The sequence below is a fragment of the Salvelinus sp. IW2-2015 genome, unplaced genomic scaffold, assembly GCF_002910315.2.
Source record: "Salvelinus sp. IW2-2015 unplaced genomic scaffold, ASM291031v2 Un_scaffold3787, whole genome shotgun sequence".
NCBI classification, from domain to species: Eukaryota; Metazoa; Chordata; class Actinopteri; order Salmoniformes; family Salmonidae; genus Salvelinus; species Salvelinus sp. IW2-2015.
In genome coordinates, this window is record NW_019945061.1 from 3,740 (window position 1) to 21,851 (window position 18,112).

General features: G+C 46.6%; 1 protein-coding gene across 1 annotated transcript in view; it reads left to right on the plus strand.

The window, feature by feature from the left end:
* The first annotated feature begins 1,072 nt into the window (after window positions 1-1,072).
* Window positions 1,073-18,112, plus strand: part of cysltr1 (cysteinyl leukotriene receptor 1) — a 34,560-nt gene continuing 17,520 nt past the window's right edge. The window contains exon 1 of the mRNA XM_024143252.2: window positions 1,073-1,150. Coding sequence (XP_023999020.1) covers window positions 1,103-1,150 — 48 coding nt within the window. The 5' untranslated portion in view covers window positions 1,073-1,102. The remainder of the gene's footprint in view (window positions 1,151-18,112) is intronic.

Below are 18,112 nucleotides of genomic sequence, written 5' to 3' on the forward strand. Positions count from 1 at the left end.
GGTCTGTCAGTGTTTTAACATAAGCTACTAAGCAGATGTCTGTCAAGTGTTTAACATAGCTACTAAAACAAGGATGTAGCTACTACAGGAATGTCTGTCAGGTGTTTAACATAGCTACTAGCAGGATATCTGTCAGGTGTTTAACATAGCTACTAAACAGGATGTCTGTCAGTGTTTAACATAGCCTTACTAACAGGATGTAGCTACTAACAGATGTCTGTCAGAGTGTTTAACAAAGCTACTAACAGGGATTAGCTACTAACAGATTCTGTCAGGTGTTTAACATAGCTGCGTAACAGATGTCTGGTCAGGTGTTTAACATAGCTACTAGCAGGATGTCTGTCAGGTGTTTAACATAGCTACTAACAGGATGTCTGTCAGGTGTTTAACACTGACAGGTACTGACAGAACATAAAAATCATGCCCCAATAACTGGTACAGGGAGGGTTAGGGTGTTCTGTGGTATTCTCTGCAGCAGGGAGAGGAAGTTGAAGCCAATTTATTCTTGATCCCGGAGCGTAGGTTCAGTGGCTGCGTGTGGATTGTGTGACGCCCCGGGGTCATGCTGAGGCTAAATCAAGCTCCGTACCGCATCGCCGAGTGCCTCTAAAATGTTGTAACAATGCGGAGGGCTCTGTTGGTGTTCTGTGGAAACTCTTCTCCTGTGAACCGACGGAACTTCAACAGAAAATTATCAGATTAGTATCTGCTTCATAAACAGCAAAGCTTTACGACAAACAAAGCTTAGATAACACATGTTTTGTAGGTTGCCATCAAAGCAAACATAAAACTACTCTGTATTACTGTAGTACTGGAAGTTTTCCTGGTTCTGCCCTAGTACGGGATTCTTGTCATTGTTGTTGAACACTCCTCCAATGTTCTTTTCTTTCATACATAGGCGTACTTGAACTCTGTAGAAAAGTGTTTTCTTTCATGTAGTGCAGAGGCGTACCTGAATTCTGTAGAAAAGTGTTTTCTTCTCTTCTCATACTGTCTGTCTGTCTGTCTTCCTCTTTTTATACTGTCTGTCTTCCTCTCTTTTTATACTGTCTGTCTGTGTGTTCCAGACATGCATCTAGGGGAGTTTGACAACGTGACTCTGATGGACAACACAACCAACTGTCTGTCTATCGATGACTTCCGTAACCAGGTAACCATATCTGTCTGTCTGCCTGCCTGTCTGCCCCCCGCTCCCCTGTCCGTCCATGCGTCACGCAAAGGGCAGATGCCCACTCATTGATATACTTCTATGCTATGGGAAAGTTGTGCATTGAGAGAGATTGATTGGTTAGTGGTATGTAACAGAAGCAGTGTGTTCAGGCAGTAATTTACAGTGGTAACAGAGTAATCGGGATCCACGTTGTTGTGAACAGGCATGGGCCGATATAAGGGACTGTACAGTATTTAGAATAGGAATGACTGTATGTCGCCAAATTACACACAGTATAGATGAATCATTAAAACTTAAAGTAGCCACTGGGCACAGAAGTCAATTGAACATCTATTCCACATTGGTTCAACATCTATTCCACATCTATTCCACATCTATTCCAAATCTATTCAACATCTATTCCACATCTATTCCACATCTATTCCACATCTATTCAACATCTATTCCACATTGGTTCAACATCTATTCAACATCTATTCCACATCTATTTCAACATCATATTCAAACATTATTCAACATCTATTCCACATTTATTCAACATCTATTCACCATCTATTCAACATCTCACTTCAACATATATTCAACATCTATTCAACATTTATGCACATTGGTTCAACATCTATTCAACGTCTATTCCACATCTATTCCACATATATTCCAAATCTATTCAACATCTATTCAACATATATTCCACATCTATACCACATTGGTTCAACATCTATTCCACATCTATTCCACATCTATTCCACATCTATTCAACATCTATTCCACATCTATTCCACATTGGTTCAACATCTATTCAACATCTATTCAACATCTTTCCACATCTATTCAACATCTATTCAACATCTATTCCACATTGGTGTCACGCCCTGGCCTTAGTATTCTTTGTTTTCTTTATTATTTTAGTTAGGTCAGGGTGTGACATGGGGTATGTTTGTGTTTTGGGTGTTATATGGTAAAGGGGGTGTTGGTTTTAGTGTAGGGTTTGTGTTGATGTATGTTATTGTCTATGTTGAGTGTAGGTGTTAGGAAAGTCTATGGTTGCCTGATTGGTTCTCAATCAGAGACAGCTGGTTATTGTTGTCTCTGATTGGAGCCATATTTAAGGTAGCCATAGGCTTTAGGTGTTTGTGGGTAATTGTCTATATTTGAACGTTTGTGCCTGTGTGTGTGTGCACAACGTTTATAGCTTCACGGTCGTTTGTTTAGGTTATGTATAGTGTTCGTTTCAGTTTTCTCTCTCTGAATAAAAGAAGATGTTCTTTTCACGCACTGCGCCTTGGTCCTCACTCTCTCAGTAGACGATCGTGCAATTGGTTCAACATTTTTCCACATTGGTTCAACATCTATTCACACATTGGTTCAACATCTATTCCACAATCTATCCAACATCTATTCCACATCTATTCACATTGTTTCAACATCTATTCAACATCTATTCCCACATTATTCCACATCTATTCACATATATTCAACATCTATTCAACATATATCCACATTTGTCTCAACCATCAACATCTATCCACATCTATTCAACATCTATTCAACATATATTCCACATTGGTTCAACATCTATTCCACATCTATTCAAAATCTATTCCACATTGGTTCAACATCTATTCAACATCGATTCCACATCTATTCCACATTGGTTCAACATCTATTCCACATCTATTCCACATCTATTCCACATTGGTTCAACATCTATTCCACATCTATTCCACATCTATTCCACATCTGATGCATTTGTGTTTAGTGAGTTCACCAGATCAGAGGCAGTAGGGATGACCACGAATTGTCTTGATACGTGTGTGAATTGGGCCATTTTCTTATCCTACTAAGAATTCAAAATGTAACAAGTACTTTTGGCTGTCAGGGAAACTGTATGGAGTAAAATGTACATTATTGTCTTTAGGAATGTAGTGGATTAAAATTGTCAAAGTTGTCAAAAATATAAATAGTAGAGTAAATTACAGATACCCTTAAAAAATGATTTAAGTAGTAGTGTCACGTTCGTCGTATTGTGGAAGAGAGGAGGACCAAGGCGCAGCGTGAAATGAATACATATTTAATTAACGAAGACGAAGAACACTTGACAAACTATACAAAACAACAAACGAACGTGAAGCTATATAACAAATAGTGCAGACACTAAACACTACACATAGACAATCACCCACGAACTACCTAATGAATATGGCTGCCTAAATATGGTTCCCAATCAGAGACAACGATAGACAGCTTTCTCTAATTGAGAACCAATCYAGGCAACCATAGACATACATACACCTAGACTGAACACTGCCCCATAAACATACAAAACCCCTAGACAATACAAAACACATACATCCCCCATGTCACACCCTGACCTAACTAAAATAATAAAGAAAACAAAGATAACTAAGGCCAGGGCGTGACAAGTAGTTTAAAGTATATTTACTTATGTACTTTACACCACTGGAAATGATGTGGAAACAACATTGGTTCAACCAGTGTGCCCAGAGGATAGATAGCAGAGAACATGCCTACCATTTACCCTCAGTCCTCAGGCAGACCAGAGCCATAGATATGCATTTTTGCAAACTGTTCTTCACCTTCAAATCAAATCAGATTTTATTTGCCAATTGCTTCGTAAACAACAGGTGCAGACTAAAAGTGAAATGCTTACTTATGGGCCTTCACAACAATGCAGAGAGAAAGAAAATAGAGAAACAATAGAAAAGTAAAAACATGTAATAATACAAATAATAATAAATACACAATGAGTAATGATAACTTGGCTATATACACGGTACCAATACCGAGTCGATGTGTTGGGTTAGGAGGTAATTGAGGTAGATACAGTATGTACTGTGCATTCGGAAAGTATTCAGACCTTGTTCCACATTTTGTTAGGTTACAGCCTTATTCTAAAATGGATTGAAAAATCCTCAAAATCCTCATCAACCTACACACAATACCCCACATCAAAGCTAAAACAGGTTTAGAAATTTTTGCAAATGTATTAAAAATAAAAACAAATATCACATTTACATAAGTATTCAGACCCTTTAATCAGTACTTTGCTGAAGAACCTTTGGCAGCGATTACAGCCTCAAGTCTTCTTGGGTATGACGCTACAAGCTTGGCACAATCCTGTATCAGAGCTCTACGGACAATTCCTTCGACCTCATGGGTTGGCTTTTGCTCTGACATGTACTGTCAACTGCGAAACCTTATATAGACAGGTGTGTACCTTTCCAAATCATGCCCAATCAATGGAATTTACCACAGGTGGACTCCAATCAAGTTGCAGAAACATCTCAAGTCTCATAGCAAACGGTCTGAATACTGATGTAAACAAGGTATTTCAGTTTTTTATTTTGTAATACATTTGCAAAAATTTCAAAAAACATGTTTCTGCTTTGTCATTATGGGGTATTGTGTGTAGATTGATGAGGGGCAAAAAAGTATTTATCAATATCAGAATAAGGCTGTAAAGTAACAAAATGTGGAAAAATTAAAGGGCTCTGAATACTTTCCGAATGCACTGTATATACACTGAGTATAACAAACATTAGGAACACCTTCTCTTTGCCCTTAGAACAGCCTCAATTTGTGTTGAGGGTGTCGAAAGCGTTCCACAGGGACGCTGGCCCATGTTGACTCCAATGCTTCCCACATTTGTATCAAGTTGGCTGGACGCTGTTTGGGTGGTGGATCATTCTTGATACAAACAGGAAACTGTTGAGCGTGAAAAACCCAGCAGCATTGCAGTTCTTGACACAAACCGGTGCGCCTGGCACCTACTACCATACCCTGTTCAAAGGGGCTAAAGTCTTGTCTTGCCCATTCACCCTCTGAATGGCACACATACACAATCCATGTCTCAATTGTCTGAAGGCTTAAACATCCTTCTTTAACCTGTCTCCTCCCCTTCATCTACACTGATTGAAGTGGTTTTAACAGGTGACATCAATAAGGGATCATAGGTTTCACCTGGATTCACCTGGTCAGTCCATGTCACCTGGTCAGTCTATAACTAGGAATTTGTATTTATTTGTGTTGCTTCACAGTCCTCACTGTTCCATAAGGTGTATCTTTATTTGTTTTTTAAATATAATTTTACTGCTGTCATGAGTTACTTGATATGTTATAGAGTTCCAAGTAGTCATGGCTCTATGTAGTACTGTGCACCTCCCATAATCTGTTCTGGACTTGTGGCATGTGGGGTATGCATGGGTGTCTGAGCTGTGTGCTAGTAGCTTAGACAGACAGCTCTGTGCTTTCAACATGTCAATACCCCTCATAAATACAAGTATTGATGAAGTCAATCTCGCCTCCACTTTGAGGCAGGAGAGATTGACATGCATATAATTAATGTTTGCACTCTGTGTACATCCAAGGGCCAGCCGTGCTGCCCTGTTCTGAGCCAATTGCAATTTTGGCACCTGACCAAAAGACTGAACAGTAGTCCGGTGTGACAAGACTAGAGCCTCTAGGACCTTCCTTGTTGATTGCGCTGTTAAGAAGGTATAGCAGCACTTTATTATGGACAGACTTCTCCCCATCTTAGCTACTGTTGTATCAATATGTTTTGACCATGACAATTTACAATCCAGGGTTACTCCAAGCTGTTTAGTCACCTCAACTTGCTCAATTTCCACATCATTTATTTCAAGATTTCGTTGCGGTTTAGTGAATGACTTGTCCTAAAAACAACGCTTTTACTTTTTGAAATATTTAGGACTAACTTACTGCAGCTCTTTGTTAAGTGTTGCAGTCATTTCAGTCGCTGTAGTAGCTGACGTGTATAGTGTTGAGTCATCTGCATACATAATAATGTGACTAGGATAGATAATAAACAGTAGCAGCAGCGCATGTGAATGCAGAAAGGTAAATAGCTACCCGGACAAGCTATTTAACAGTCTTATGGCTTGGGGGGAAGAAGCTGTTCAGGGTCCTGTTGGTTTCAGACTTGGTGCATTGGTGCTGCTCGCCGTGCGGTAGCAGAGAGAACAGTCCATTACTTGGGTGGCTGGAATATTTGACAATTTTTAGGGCCTTCCTCTGACACCACTTGGTATAGAGGTCCTGCATGGCAGGGAGCTCACCCTCAGATCTGAGGGTCCATGCCAAATCTTTTCAGTCTGGGACCCATGTCGACCAAAAGGTTATACTTTTGAATTATCTGTACTGTGAGCGGAGGTTGCTCTAAAGGGGAAGGTGGAATAATCTAGTCAGGTTTTCTTACATTGAACAATGTTCTCTATTGAGGTATTTGTTTCTTCTCAAACAATCCCACACATTCAAGGATAATCTCACAAGGAAAACACAAATATTCTTCTTTACAGGAACAAGGAACACAAGGTGAGTAACTTTTAACTATAACATAAATTACGGGTGTGTCACCGCCGAACTATCCGTTCGTGGAGAATTCCCTTCGGGTGGTGGTGTGGATCTATGGGTTTGTCCTCTTCTTCTCTCTTCTATCCGGTAAGTCTTCTCCACTGCCGGTTCCCTCCTCTCTCTTGTAGGGGGAAAGGAATAGGTAATTAGTACCGTCAGCTGTGCTTAATTGCCTCTGATCAACTTTACTCACATGCCGGGCTACTATCCGTGGGACCAGCCTGCCCCATGGTGGTCCTTCCACAGGACATAGAACATTCTTCCAAGAGTCTTGATGATCATCCAGGTGCTTCCAGGTGCTGTTTTGGCAAACTTGAGTCAACTTTTTGGACGACATGGGTCCCATTATGCTCTGCGAAAATCAAACACTGCATTCCACAGTAAGAAGCTCATATCAACGGTCAAGCGTGGTGGTAGTAGTGTGATGGTTTGGGGATGCTCCACACCATACTTTCTCAACACTATACACGTCAGCTACTACAACTAATGAAATGACTGCAACACTTAACAAAGAGCTTCAGTTAGTTTCAGAACGGGTGGCAAGGAATACGTTCGTCCTAAAAAATTCAAAAACTAAAAGCTTTGTATTTGGGACAAATCATTCACTAAACCCTAACCTCTTGGAATGAATAATGTGGAAATTGAGCACATTGAGGTGACTAAACGTCTTGGTGTAACCCTAGATTGTAAACTGTCCTGGTCAAAACATGTTGATACAACAGTAGCTATTATTTTTTTGACATTTTTAAATTTAACTTTATTTAACTAGGCAAGTAAGTTAAATAAAAGCAATGCGCTGCCTTTTAACAGCACTATCAACAAGGCTTGTCCTACAGGCTCTAGTTTTGTCACACCTGGACTACTGCTCAGTTGTGTGGTCAGGTGCTACAGAGGGACTTCGGAAAATTACAATTTGCTCAGAACAGGGCAGCACTGGACTGTGAAGAGATACAGAGATACAAATTTTACTTCCGGCGCCGAAAAGAGATGGCTGCCTCGCTTCGTGTTCCTTGGAAAATATGCAGTATTTTGTTTTTTTACGTGTTATTTCTTACATCGGTACCCCGGGTAATCTTAGGTTTCATTACATACAGTCGGGAGGAACTACTGAATATACGATTAACGTCAACTCATCATCGTTCTACCCAGAAATATAACTTTCCCGAAACGGATCAGTGTGCCTCCACACAATACAATGGATCTGATCCCAGCCGGCGACCCTGTGCGACGCCGAAAAAGGGGAAAACGTGGCGGTCTCGTGGTCAGGCTTCGGAGACGGGCACATCGCGCTCCACTCCCTAGCATACTACTCGCCAATGTCCAGTCTCTTGACAATAAGGTTGATGAAATCCGAGCACGGGTAGCATTCCAGAGAGACATCAGGGATTGCAACGTGCTCTGCTTCACGGAAACATGGCTAACTCAAGGGACGCTAACGGAGTCGGTAGCGCCAGCTGGTTTCTTCATGCATCGCGCCGACAGAAACAAACATCTTTCCGGTAAGAAGAGGGGCGGGGGGTATGCCTTATGATTAACGAGAAGTGGTGTGATCATCATAACAACACACAAGAACTCAAGTCGTTCTGTTCACCTGATCTAGAACTCCTCACAATCAAATGTCGACCGCATTATCTACCAAGGGAATTCTCGTCAATCATAATCACAAGCCGTATACATCCCCCCCAAGCAGACACATCGATGGCCCTGAACGAACTTTATCTGACTCTTTGTAAACTGGAAACCCACACACCCTGAGGCTGCATTCATCGTAGCTGGGGATTTTAACAAGGCTAATCTAAAAACAAAACTCCCTAATTCATCAGCATATCGATTGTGCTACCAGGGCTGGAAAAACACTAGACCATTGTTATACTAATTTCCGCGACGCTTATAAGGCCCTCCCCCGCCCCCCTTTCGGAAAAGCTGACCACGACTCCATTTTGTTGATTCCAGCCTACAACAAAAAACTCCAACAACAAGCTCCCGCGCTCAGGTCTGTTCAACGCTGGTCGACCAATCTGAATCCACGCTTCAAGACTGCTTCGATCACGCGGATTGGAATATGTCCGCATCGCGTCCAACAACAATATTGACGAATATGCTGATTCGGTGAGCGAGTTCATTAGGAAGTGCATTGACGATGTCGTACCCAACAGCAACGAAAAAACATTCCCAAACCAGAAACGGTGGATTGACGGCAGCAATTCGCGTGAAACTGAAAGCGCGAACCACTGCTTTTAAACCGAGGGCAAGTGGACCGAAGCATGACCGAATACAAACAGTGTAGCTATTCTCTCCGCAAGGCATATCAAACAGGCTAAGTCTCAGTACAGAGACAAAATCGAGTCGAAATTCAACAGCTCAGACACAAGAGGTATGTGGCAGGGTCTACAGTCAATCACGGATTACAAAAAGAAAACCAGCCCGTCGAGGACCAGGATGTCTTGCTCCCAGACAGGCTAAACAACTTTTTTGCCCGCTTTGAGGACAATACAGTGCCCTGACACGGCCCCTACCAAAACCTGCGGGCTCTCTTTCACTGCAGCCGAGGTGAGTAAACATTTAAACGTGTTAACCCTCGCAAGGCTGCAGGCCCAGACGCATTCCCAGCCGCGTCCTCAGAGCATGCGCAGACCAGCTGGCTGGTGTGTTTACGGACATATTCAATCAATCCTATCCCAGTCTGCTGTTCCACATGCTTCAAGAGGGCCCACATTGTTTCCTGTTCCCAAGAAAGCTAAGGTAACTGAGCTAAACGACTACCGCCCCGTAGCACTCACTTCCGTCATCATGAAGTGCTTTGAGAGACTAGTCAAGGACCATATCACCTCCACCCTACCGGACACCCTAGACCCACTCCAATTTTTGCTTACCGACCCAATAGGTCAACGACGACGCAATCGCAACCACACTGCACACTGCCCTAACCCATCTGACAAGAGGAATACCCATGTGAGAATGCTGTTCATCGATTACAGCTCAGCATTTAACACCATAGTACCCTCCAAACTCGTCATCAAGCTCGAGACCCTGGGTCTCGACCCCGCCCTGTGCAACTGGGTCCTGGACTCCCTGACGGGCCGCCCCAGGTGGTGAGGGTAGGTAACAACATCTCCACCCCGCTGGTCCTCAACACTGGGGCCCACAAGGGTGCGTTCTGAGCCCTCTCCTGTACTCCCTGTTCACCCGACTGCGTGGCCATGCACGCCTCCAACTCAATCATCAAGTTTGCGGATGACACTACAGTGGTAGGCTTGATCACCAACAACGACGAGACGGCCTACACGGGAGGAGGTGAGGGCCCTCGGAGTGTGGTGTCAGGAAAATAACCTCATACTCAACGTCAACAAAACAAAGGAGATGATTGTGGACTTCAGGAAACAGCAGAGGGAGCACCCCCCTATCCACATCGACGGGTCAGTAGTGGAGAAGGTGAAAGTTTTAAGTTCCTCGGTGTACACATCACGGACAAACTGAACTGGTCCACCCACAGACAGCGTTGTGAAGAAGGCGCAGCAGCGCCTCTTCAACCTCAGGAGGCTGAAGAAATTCGGCTTTGTCACCAAAAGCACTCACAAACTTCTACAGATGCACAATCGAGCATCCTGTCGGGCTGTATCACCGCCTGGTACGGCAACTGCTCCGCCCACAACCGTAAGGCTCTCCAGAGGGTAGTGAGGTCTGCAGAACGCATCACCAGGGCAAACTACCTGCCCTCCAGGACACCTACACCACCCGATGTCACAGGAAGGCCATAAAGATCATCAAGGACAACAACCACCCAAGCCACTGCCTGTTCACCCCGCTATCATCCAGAAGGCGAGGTCAGTACAGGTGCATCAAAGCAGGGACCGAGAGACTGAAAAACAGCTTCTATCTCAAGGCCATCAGACTGTTAACAGCCACCACTAACATTTAGCGGCCGCTGCCAACATACTGACTCAACTCCAGCCACTTTAAAAATGGGAATTGATGGAAATTATGTAAAAATGTACCACTAGCCACTTTAAGCAATGCCACTTAATACAATGTTTACATACCCTACATTACCCATCTCATATGTATATATACTGTACTCTATATCATCTACTGCATCTTGCCATCTTTATGCAATACATGTACCACTAGCCACTTTAAACTATGCCACTTTATGTTTACATACCCTACAGTACTCATCTCATACGTATATACCGTACTCTATACCATCTACCTGCATCTGCATGCCGTTCGTTACCACCACTCATTCATATATCTTTATGTACATATTCTTTATCCCTTTACACTTGTGTGTGTGTGTAAGGTAGTAGTGTGGAATTGTTAGGTTAGATTATGTTGGTTATTACTGCATTGTCGGAACTAGAAGCACAAGCATTTCGCTACACTCGCATTAACATCTGCTAACCATGTGTATGTGACTAATAAAATTTGATTTGATTTGATTTGATTTTGAGATACACGTGAATACGCACAAACATGGATAATGGCGTCGAAGGAGATGGCCGCCATTTTACGATCCAGTAACCAATTGTGCTATTGTGTATTTTTTCTCGTGTTATTTGTCACTTATTTTGTACATCATGTTTCTGCCACCGTGTCTTATGACCAAAAATAGCTTCTTGATATCAGGGCAGCAATTACTCACCCTATACCGGAGGAATTCATCTTCTTCGAGTCGGATGGGAAGGATTTACTCCAGACACCCGACAAGGCCCTCATCCCCGTCATTCACAGGAGGAAAAGACGACGATATCATGGTCCGGATGTAAGGCTCCGTCGCCGAGAGGGTAATCTACCTTTACGATCGGTCCTATTAGCCAACGTACAAATCAAATCAAATGTATTTATATAGCCCTTCTTACATCAGCTGATATCTCAAAGTGCTGTACAGAAACACAGCCTAAAACCCCAAACAGCAAGCAATGCAGGTGTAGAAGTCAGGTGCAGGAGAGCAGAGTGTAGTAACAGGCACACTTTTTTTCCCCGGTCCAAAATGAAAGCACATAAGTACATAAACGTGCCCAAAACACGGAACATGAACAAAAGTCTGGCGTGTGACGAATACCCACAATCAATCGATAATAAAATAGACGAACTACGAGCATGTATACCCTACCAACGTGACATTAAAAACTGTAATAGCTTATGTTTCMCCGAGTCATGGCTGAACGACGACATGATTAACATACAGATGGCGGTTTTAAGCTTTTTCGTCAGGAAAGAACAGCGGCTTTTGGTAAGACAAGGGGCGGCGGATGTATATTTGTAGACAACAACTGGTGCACGAAATCTAAGGAAGTATCGAGGTTTTGTCGCCTGAGGTAGAAAATCTCATGATAAGCTGTAGACCACACTATTTCTCAAATGTTACGGGTGTGTACGGGGGGCGAAGTCAGGTGCATGGCTAGAAAGCCGGTGATGTCGATCGCCGAATGCCGCCCGAACAAGGAGAGGAGCCGACTTCGGCGGAAGTCGTGACAGTACCCCCCCTTGACGTGCGGCTCCAGTGACGGTGAAACTCCCGCAGCAGTTCGGGGTCCAACACATCCGCAACCGAGACCCAGCACGTCTCCTCCGGACCGTACCCCTCCCACTCCACGAGGTACTGAAGGCCCCCTGCCAGACGCCTCAAATCCAGGATGGAACGAACGGAGTACGCCGGGGCCCCCTCGATGTCCAGAGGGGGTGGAGGAACCTCCCGCACCTCCGATTCCTGGAGCGGACCAGCCACCACCAGCCTGAGGAGAGACACATGGATCGAGTTGTTAATACGGTAATCAGAGGGAAGCTGTAATCTGTAACACACCTCATTCACCCTCCTCAAGATTTTGTATGGCCCCACAAACCGCGGACCCAGCTTCCGGCAGGGCAGGCGGAGGGGCAGGTTTCGGGTCGAGAGCCAGACCTGGTCCCCCGGTGCGAACAATGGGGTCTCACTGCGGTAACGGTCCACGCTCGTCTTTTGGCGAAGCGCGGCTCGCTGAAGATAAACATGGGCTGCCTCCCATGTCTCCTGCACGCGCCTGAACCAGTCGTCCACCGCAGGAGCCTCGGTCTGACCTTGATGCCACTGTGCCAGAACCGGCTTGTACCCCAATACTCACAGAAAGGTGGAGGAGTGGCGAAGCGAGTTCTGCGCCATCTCGGCCCAGGGCACAAACGGCGCCCACTGCCCTGGCCGGTCCTGGCAATAGGACCACAGAAACCTGCCCACATCCTGGATGAATCTCTCTATCTGCCATTTCTCTCGGGGTGAAAACCTGAGGTAAGGCTGATCGAGACCCCCAGACGTTCCATGAACGCCTTCCAGACTCGCGACGTGAACTGGGGACCCCGATCAGACACTATATCCTCAGACACCCCGTAGTGCCGGAAGATGTGAGGAAACAGGGCTTCCGCAGTCTGTAGGGCCGTAGGAAGACCGGGCAGAGGGAAGAGATTACAGGACCTAGAGAAACGATCCACAACGTCCAGGATCGTTTCCCTGTGAAAGAGGAAGATCGGTTAAAAGAATCGACCGACAGGTGTGACCAAGGTCGTTGTGGAACGGGTAAGGGGTGTAGCTTACCTCTGGGCAGGTGTCTCTGAGCCTTACACTGGGCACACACCGAGCAGGAGGCAACATAAACCCTCAAGTCCTTAGCCAAGGTGGGCCACCAGTACTTCCCAGTCAGACAGCGCACCGTCCGACCGATCCCCCGATGGCCAGAGGAGGGTGACGTGTGGGCCGAATAGATCAACTGGTCACGGACAGCAGATGGAACATACATACGCCCGACGGGACACTGGAGGAGAGTGGGCTCTGTACTCAACGCCTGCTCAATGTCCGCGTCCAGCTCCCACATGACCGGCGCTACCAGGCAAGAGGCCGGGAGTATGGGAGTCTGATCCATGGGCCGCTCCTCTGTGTCATACAGCATCGACAGTGCGTCTGCCTTCGTATTCTGGGAACCTGGGCTGTAGGACAGGGTAAACACAAAACGGGTAAAGAACATGGCCCACCTTGCCTCACGAGGATTCAGTCTCCTCGCTGCCCGGATGTACTCCATATTGCAGTGGTCAGTCCAGATGAGGAAAGGGTGTTTAGCCCCCTCAAGCCAATGTCTCCACGCCTTCAACGCTTTAACCACAGCCAACAGCTCCTGGTCCCCCACATCATAGTTTTGCTCCGCCGGGGCTTCGAGAAGAAAGCACAGGGGCGGGGTTTCGGTGGTGTACCCGAGCGCTGTGAGAGCACGGCTCCTATCTCAGCCTCGGACGCATCCACCTCCACTATGGACGCCAAAGAGGGATCCGGATGGGCCAGCACGGGAGCCGAAGTAAACAGAGCTCTTAGCTGCCCAAAAGCCCTGTCCGCCTCAGCCGACCACTGCAACCGTACGGAACCCCCCTTCAGTGAAGTAATGGGAGCAGCCACCTGACCAAAACTCCGGATAAATCTCCGGTAGTAATTGGCAAACCCTAAAAATCGCTGCACCTCCTTTACCGTGGTGGGAGTCGGCCAATTACGCACGGCTGAAATGTGGTCACTCTCCATCTCCACCACTGATGTGGAAATGCGATACCCTAGGAAGGAGACGGCCTGCTGAAAGAACAGACATTTCTCAGCCTTGACGTACAGGTCATGCTCCAACAGTCGTCCAAGTACCTTGCGTACCAAGGACACATGCTCGGCGCGTGTAGCGGAGTATATCAGAATGTCATCGATATACACCACTACACCCTGCCCGTGCAGGTCCCTGAAAATCTTGTCTACAAAGGATTGGAAAACTGATGGAGCATTCATCAACCCGTACGGCATGACGAGGTACTCATAATGCCCTGAGGTGGTACTCAATACTGTCTTCCACTCTTCTCCCTCCCGGATACGCACCAGGTTATACGCACTCCTGAGATCCAGTATCTCAATCGCCAGGGCGATAAGAGGTTGCGGGTAACTGTACTTCACCGTGATTTGATTGAGACCTCTATAGTCAATGCACGGGCGTAGACCTCCATCCTTCTTCTTCACAAAAAAGAAACTCGAGGAGGCGGGTGAAGGGGAGGTCCGAATGTACCCCTGACGCAGGGATTCAGAGACGTATGTCTCCATAGCCACCGTCTCCGCTTGCGACAGGGATACACGTGACTCCTGGGAAGCGCAGAGTCTGCCAGTAGATTTATCGCACAAACCCCCCGTCGATGAGGCGGTAATTGAGTCGCCTTCTTTTTACAGAAGGTGAGAGCCAAATTGCCATATTCTGTGGGGATGCGCATGGTGGAGACCTGGTCTGGACTTTCTACTGTGGTAGCACCAACGGAAACCCCTACACACCTCCCCGAGCACTCTCGCGACCACCCCATGAGAGCCCTCTGTTGCCAGGAAATAGTGGGGTTATGATGAGCCAACCAGGGAAGGCCTAGTACCACGGGAAACGCAGGACAGTCAATGAGGAAGAGACTGATTTTCTCCTCGTGACCCCCCTGCGTCTCCATGACCAGGGAGATGGTGGCTTCCCTGATTAGCCCCGACCCTAATGGTTGACTATCCAGAGCGAGAACCGGGAAAGGTCTAACTACAGGAATAATGGGGATCCCTAAACTAAGGGATAATGCTCTGTCGATAAAATTCCCAGCTGCGCCTGAATCGACGAGTGCCTTATGCGGGGAATGCGGGGAAAACTCTGGGAAACAAACAGGTACAAAAAGGTGGTCAAGGACTCTGGACTCTGGATGAGTGTGGTGCAGACTCACCTGGGGTGACGCCAGAGTGCTCTGCCTGTTGCCTCAGCTCCCAGAGGGACCGACACGGCACCGACCGGCAGTGTGCCCTCTGCGGCCACAGATGGTGCACGTGATGGCCCCTCCTCCAGCCTCCAGCTCCCAACTCCATGGGCACCGGAGCGGGAGTGCTGGAAGATGGCACCGACAGAGCCCCCTCTGGACATCCGCGGGTGACCAGCAGTTTATCCAAACGGATGGACAAATCCACCAGTTGGTCAAAGGAGATGGTGGCACCCCTGCAGGCCAGCTCACGTCGGACATCCTCGCGCAGGCTGCACCGATAGTGGTCGATGAGGGCCCTGTCGTTCCAGCCTGTTCCGGCGGCCAAGGTCCGGAATTCCAGGGCGAAATCCTGGGAGCTCCTCGTCCCCTACCTCAAATGGAAGAGCCTTTCCCCCGCTCTACCTTCGGGCAGATGGTCGAAGACGGCCGGAAGCGACGGGTGAACTCCTCGAAGTGGTCCAATGCCACGTCTCCTTCTCCCCACACGGCGTTTGCCCACTCCAGAGCTCTCCTTGAGAGGCATGAGACGAGGGCTGACACTTTCTCCCTCCCTGAGGTAGCTGAGTGCAGAGTGGCCAGGTAGAGGTCCAGTTGTAACAGGAATCCCTGGCACTGTGTTGCCGTCCCATCATATTCCCTGGGAAGGGAGAGACGCATCCCACTGGGACTGGTTCCGGACGGGACGGGTAGAGGCCTGGTTGCGCTCGTCGAGGCACTGGAGATACTTCCTGTTTCTCCCAGTGGTCCATAGTCCGGGCAACGCGATCCATCATGGCACCAAGATGATGTAACATAGCAGAATTTCCTGGACGCGCTCCTCGACTGCTCTAACCGGGGTACCTGCTCATGCTGACTCCATGGTGGGTGTGAATTACTGTTACGGGTGTGTACGGGAGGTGATGTCAGGTGCAGGAGAGCAGAGTGTAGTAACAGGCACACTTTTTTCCCCGGTCCAAAACGAAAGCACATAAGTACATAAACGTGCCCAAAACACGGAACATGAAAAAAAGTCTGGTGCCAAATACCCACAAAACATAAAACAATTTCACACAAAGACATGGAGGGGAACAGAGGACTAAATACATGTAGTGTGATTAGGGAATGAAAACCAGGTGTGTATGGAACAAGACAAAACAAATGGAAATATGAAAAATGGAGTGGCGATGGCTAGAAAGTCGGTGACGTCAATCACCAAACGCTGCCGGAACAAGGAGAGGAGCCGACTTCAGCGGATGTCGTGACACCAAGAGAGTTTACATCTATATTTTTCGTACTGTCTAAATACCACCGCAGACCGATGCTGGCACTAAGACTGCACTCAATGAGCTGTATACAGCCATAAGCAAACAGGAAAACGCTCATCCAGAGGCGGCGCTCCTTGTGGCCGGGGACTTTAATATAGGGAAACTCAAATCAGTTTTACCTCATTTCTATCAGCATGTTAAATGTGCAACCAGAGGGAAAACAACTATAGACCACCTTTACTTGTACAAAGCTTGTACAAAACATGTACAAAGCTCTCCCTCGCCCTCCATCTGGCAAATCTGACCATAATTCTATCCTGATTCATGCTTACCATCAAAAACTAAAGCAGGAAGCACCAGTGACTCGGTCAATAAGAAAGTGGTCAGATGAAACAGATGCTAAGCTACAGGAATGTTTTGCTAGCACAGACTGGAATATGTTCCAAGATTCTTCCGATGGCATTGTGGAGTACACCACATCAGTAATAATCAATAAGTGCATCGATGACGTCGTCCCCACAGTGACCATATGCACATACCCCAATGGAATTCAGGCAATTACAGGCAACATCTGCACTGAGCTACAGTGCAGCCCCCAGGTGGTGAAGGTAGGAAACAAAATCTCCACCCTGCTGATACTCAACACAAGGGTGTGTTCTCAGCCCTCTCCTGTACTCCCTGTTCACCCATGACTGCGTGGCCATGCACGCTTCCAACTCAATCATCAAGTTTGCAGACGACACTAAAGTGGTAGGCTTGATTACCAACAATGACGAGACGGCTTACAGGAAGGAGGTGAGAGCCCTCGGAGTGTGGTGTCAGGAAAATAACCTCTCACTCAACGTCAGAGGGAGCACCCCCCCCCCCCTCCACATCGACGGGACAGTAGTGGGGAAGGTGGAAAGTTTTAAGATCCTCGCCGTACACATCACGGACAAACTGAAATGGTCCACCCACATAGACAGCGTTGTGAAAAAGGCGTAACAGTGCCTCTTCAACCTCAGGAGGCTGAAGAAATTTGGCTTGTCACCTAAAACTCACAAACTTTTACAGATGCACAATCAAGAACTTCATGTCGGACTGTATCACCGCCTGATACGGCAACTGCACCTCCCTCAACCGCAAGGCTCTCCAGAGCGTAGTGCGGTCTGCACAACGCATCACCGGGCGAAAACTACCTGCCCTCCAGGAAACCTACAGCACCCGATGTCACAGGAAGGCCAAGAAGATCATCAAGGACAACAACCACCCGAGCCACTGCCTATTCTCTCAGCTAACATCCAGAAGGCGAGGTCAGTACAGGTGCATCAAAGCTGGGCCTTGAGAGACTGAAAAACAGCTTCTATCTCAAGTCCATCAGACTGTTATACAGCCATCACTAACATAGAGATGCTGCTGTCAACATACAGAGTCAAATCTCTGGACACAATAAATAAAATATAGGACAAAAACACATCACAACAAGAGAGACAACATAACACTACATAAAGAGAGACTTAAGATGACAACACAGCATGATAGCAACACAACATGGTAGCAGCAC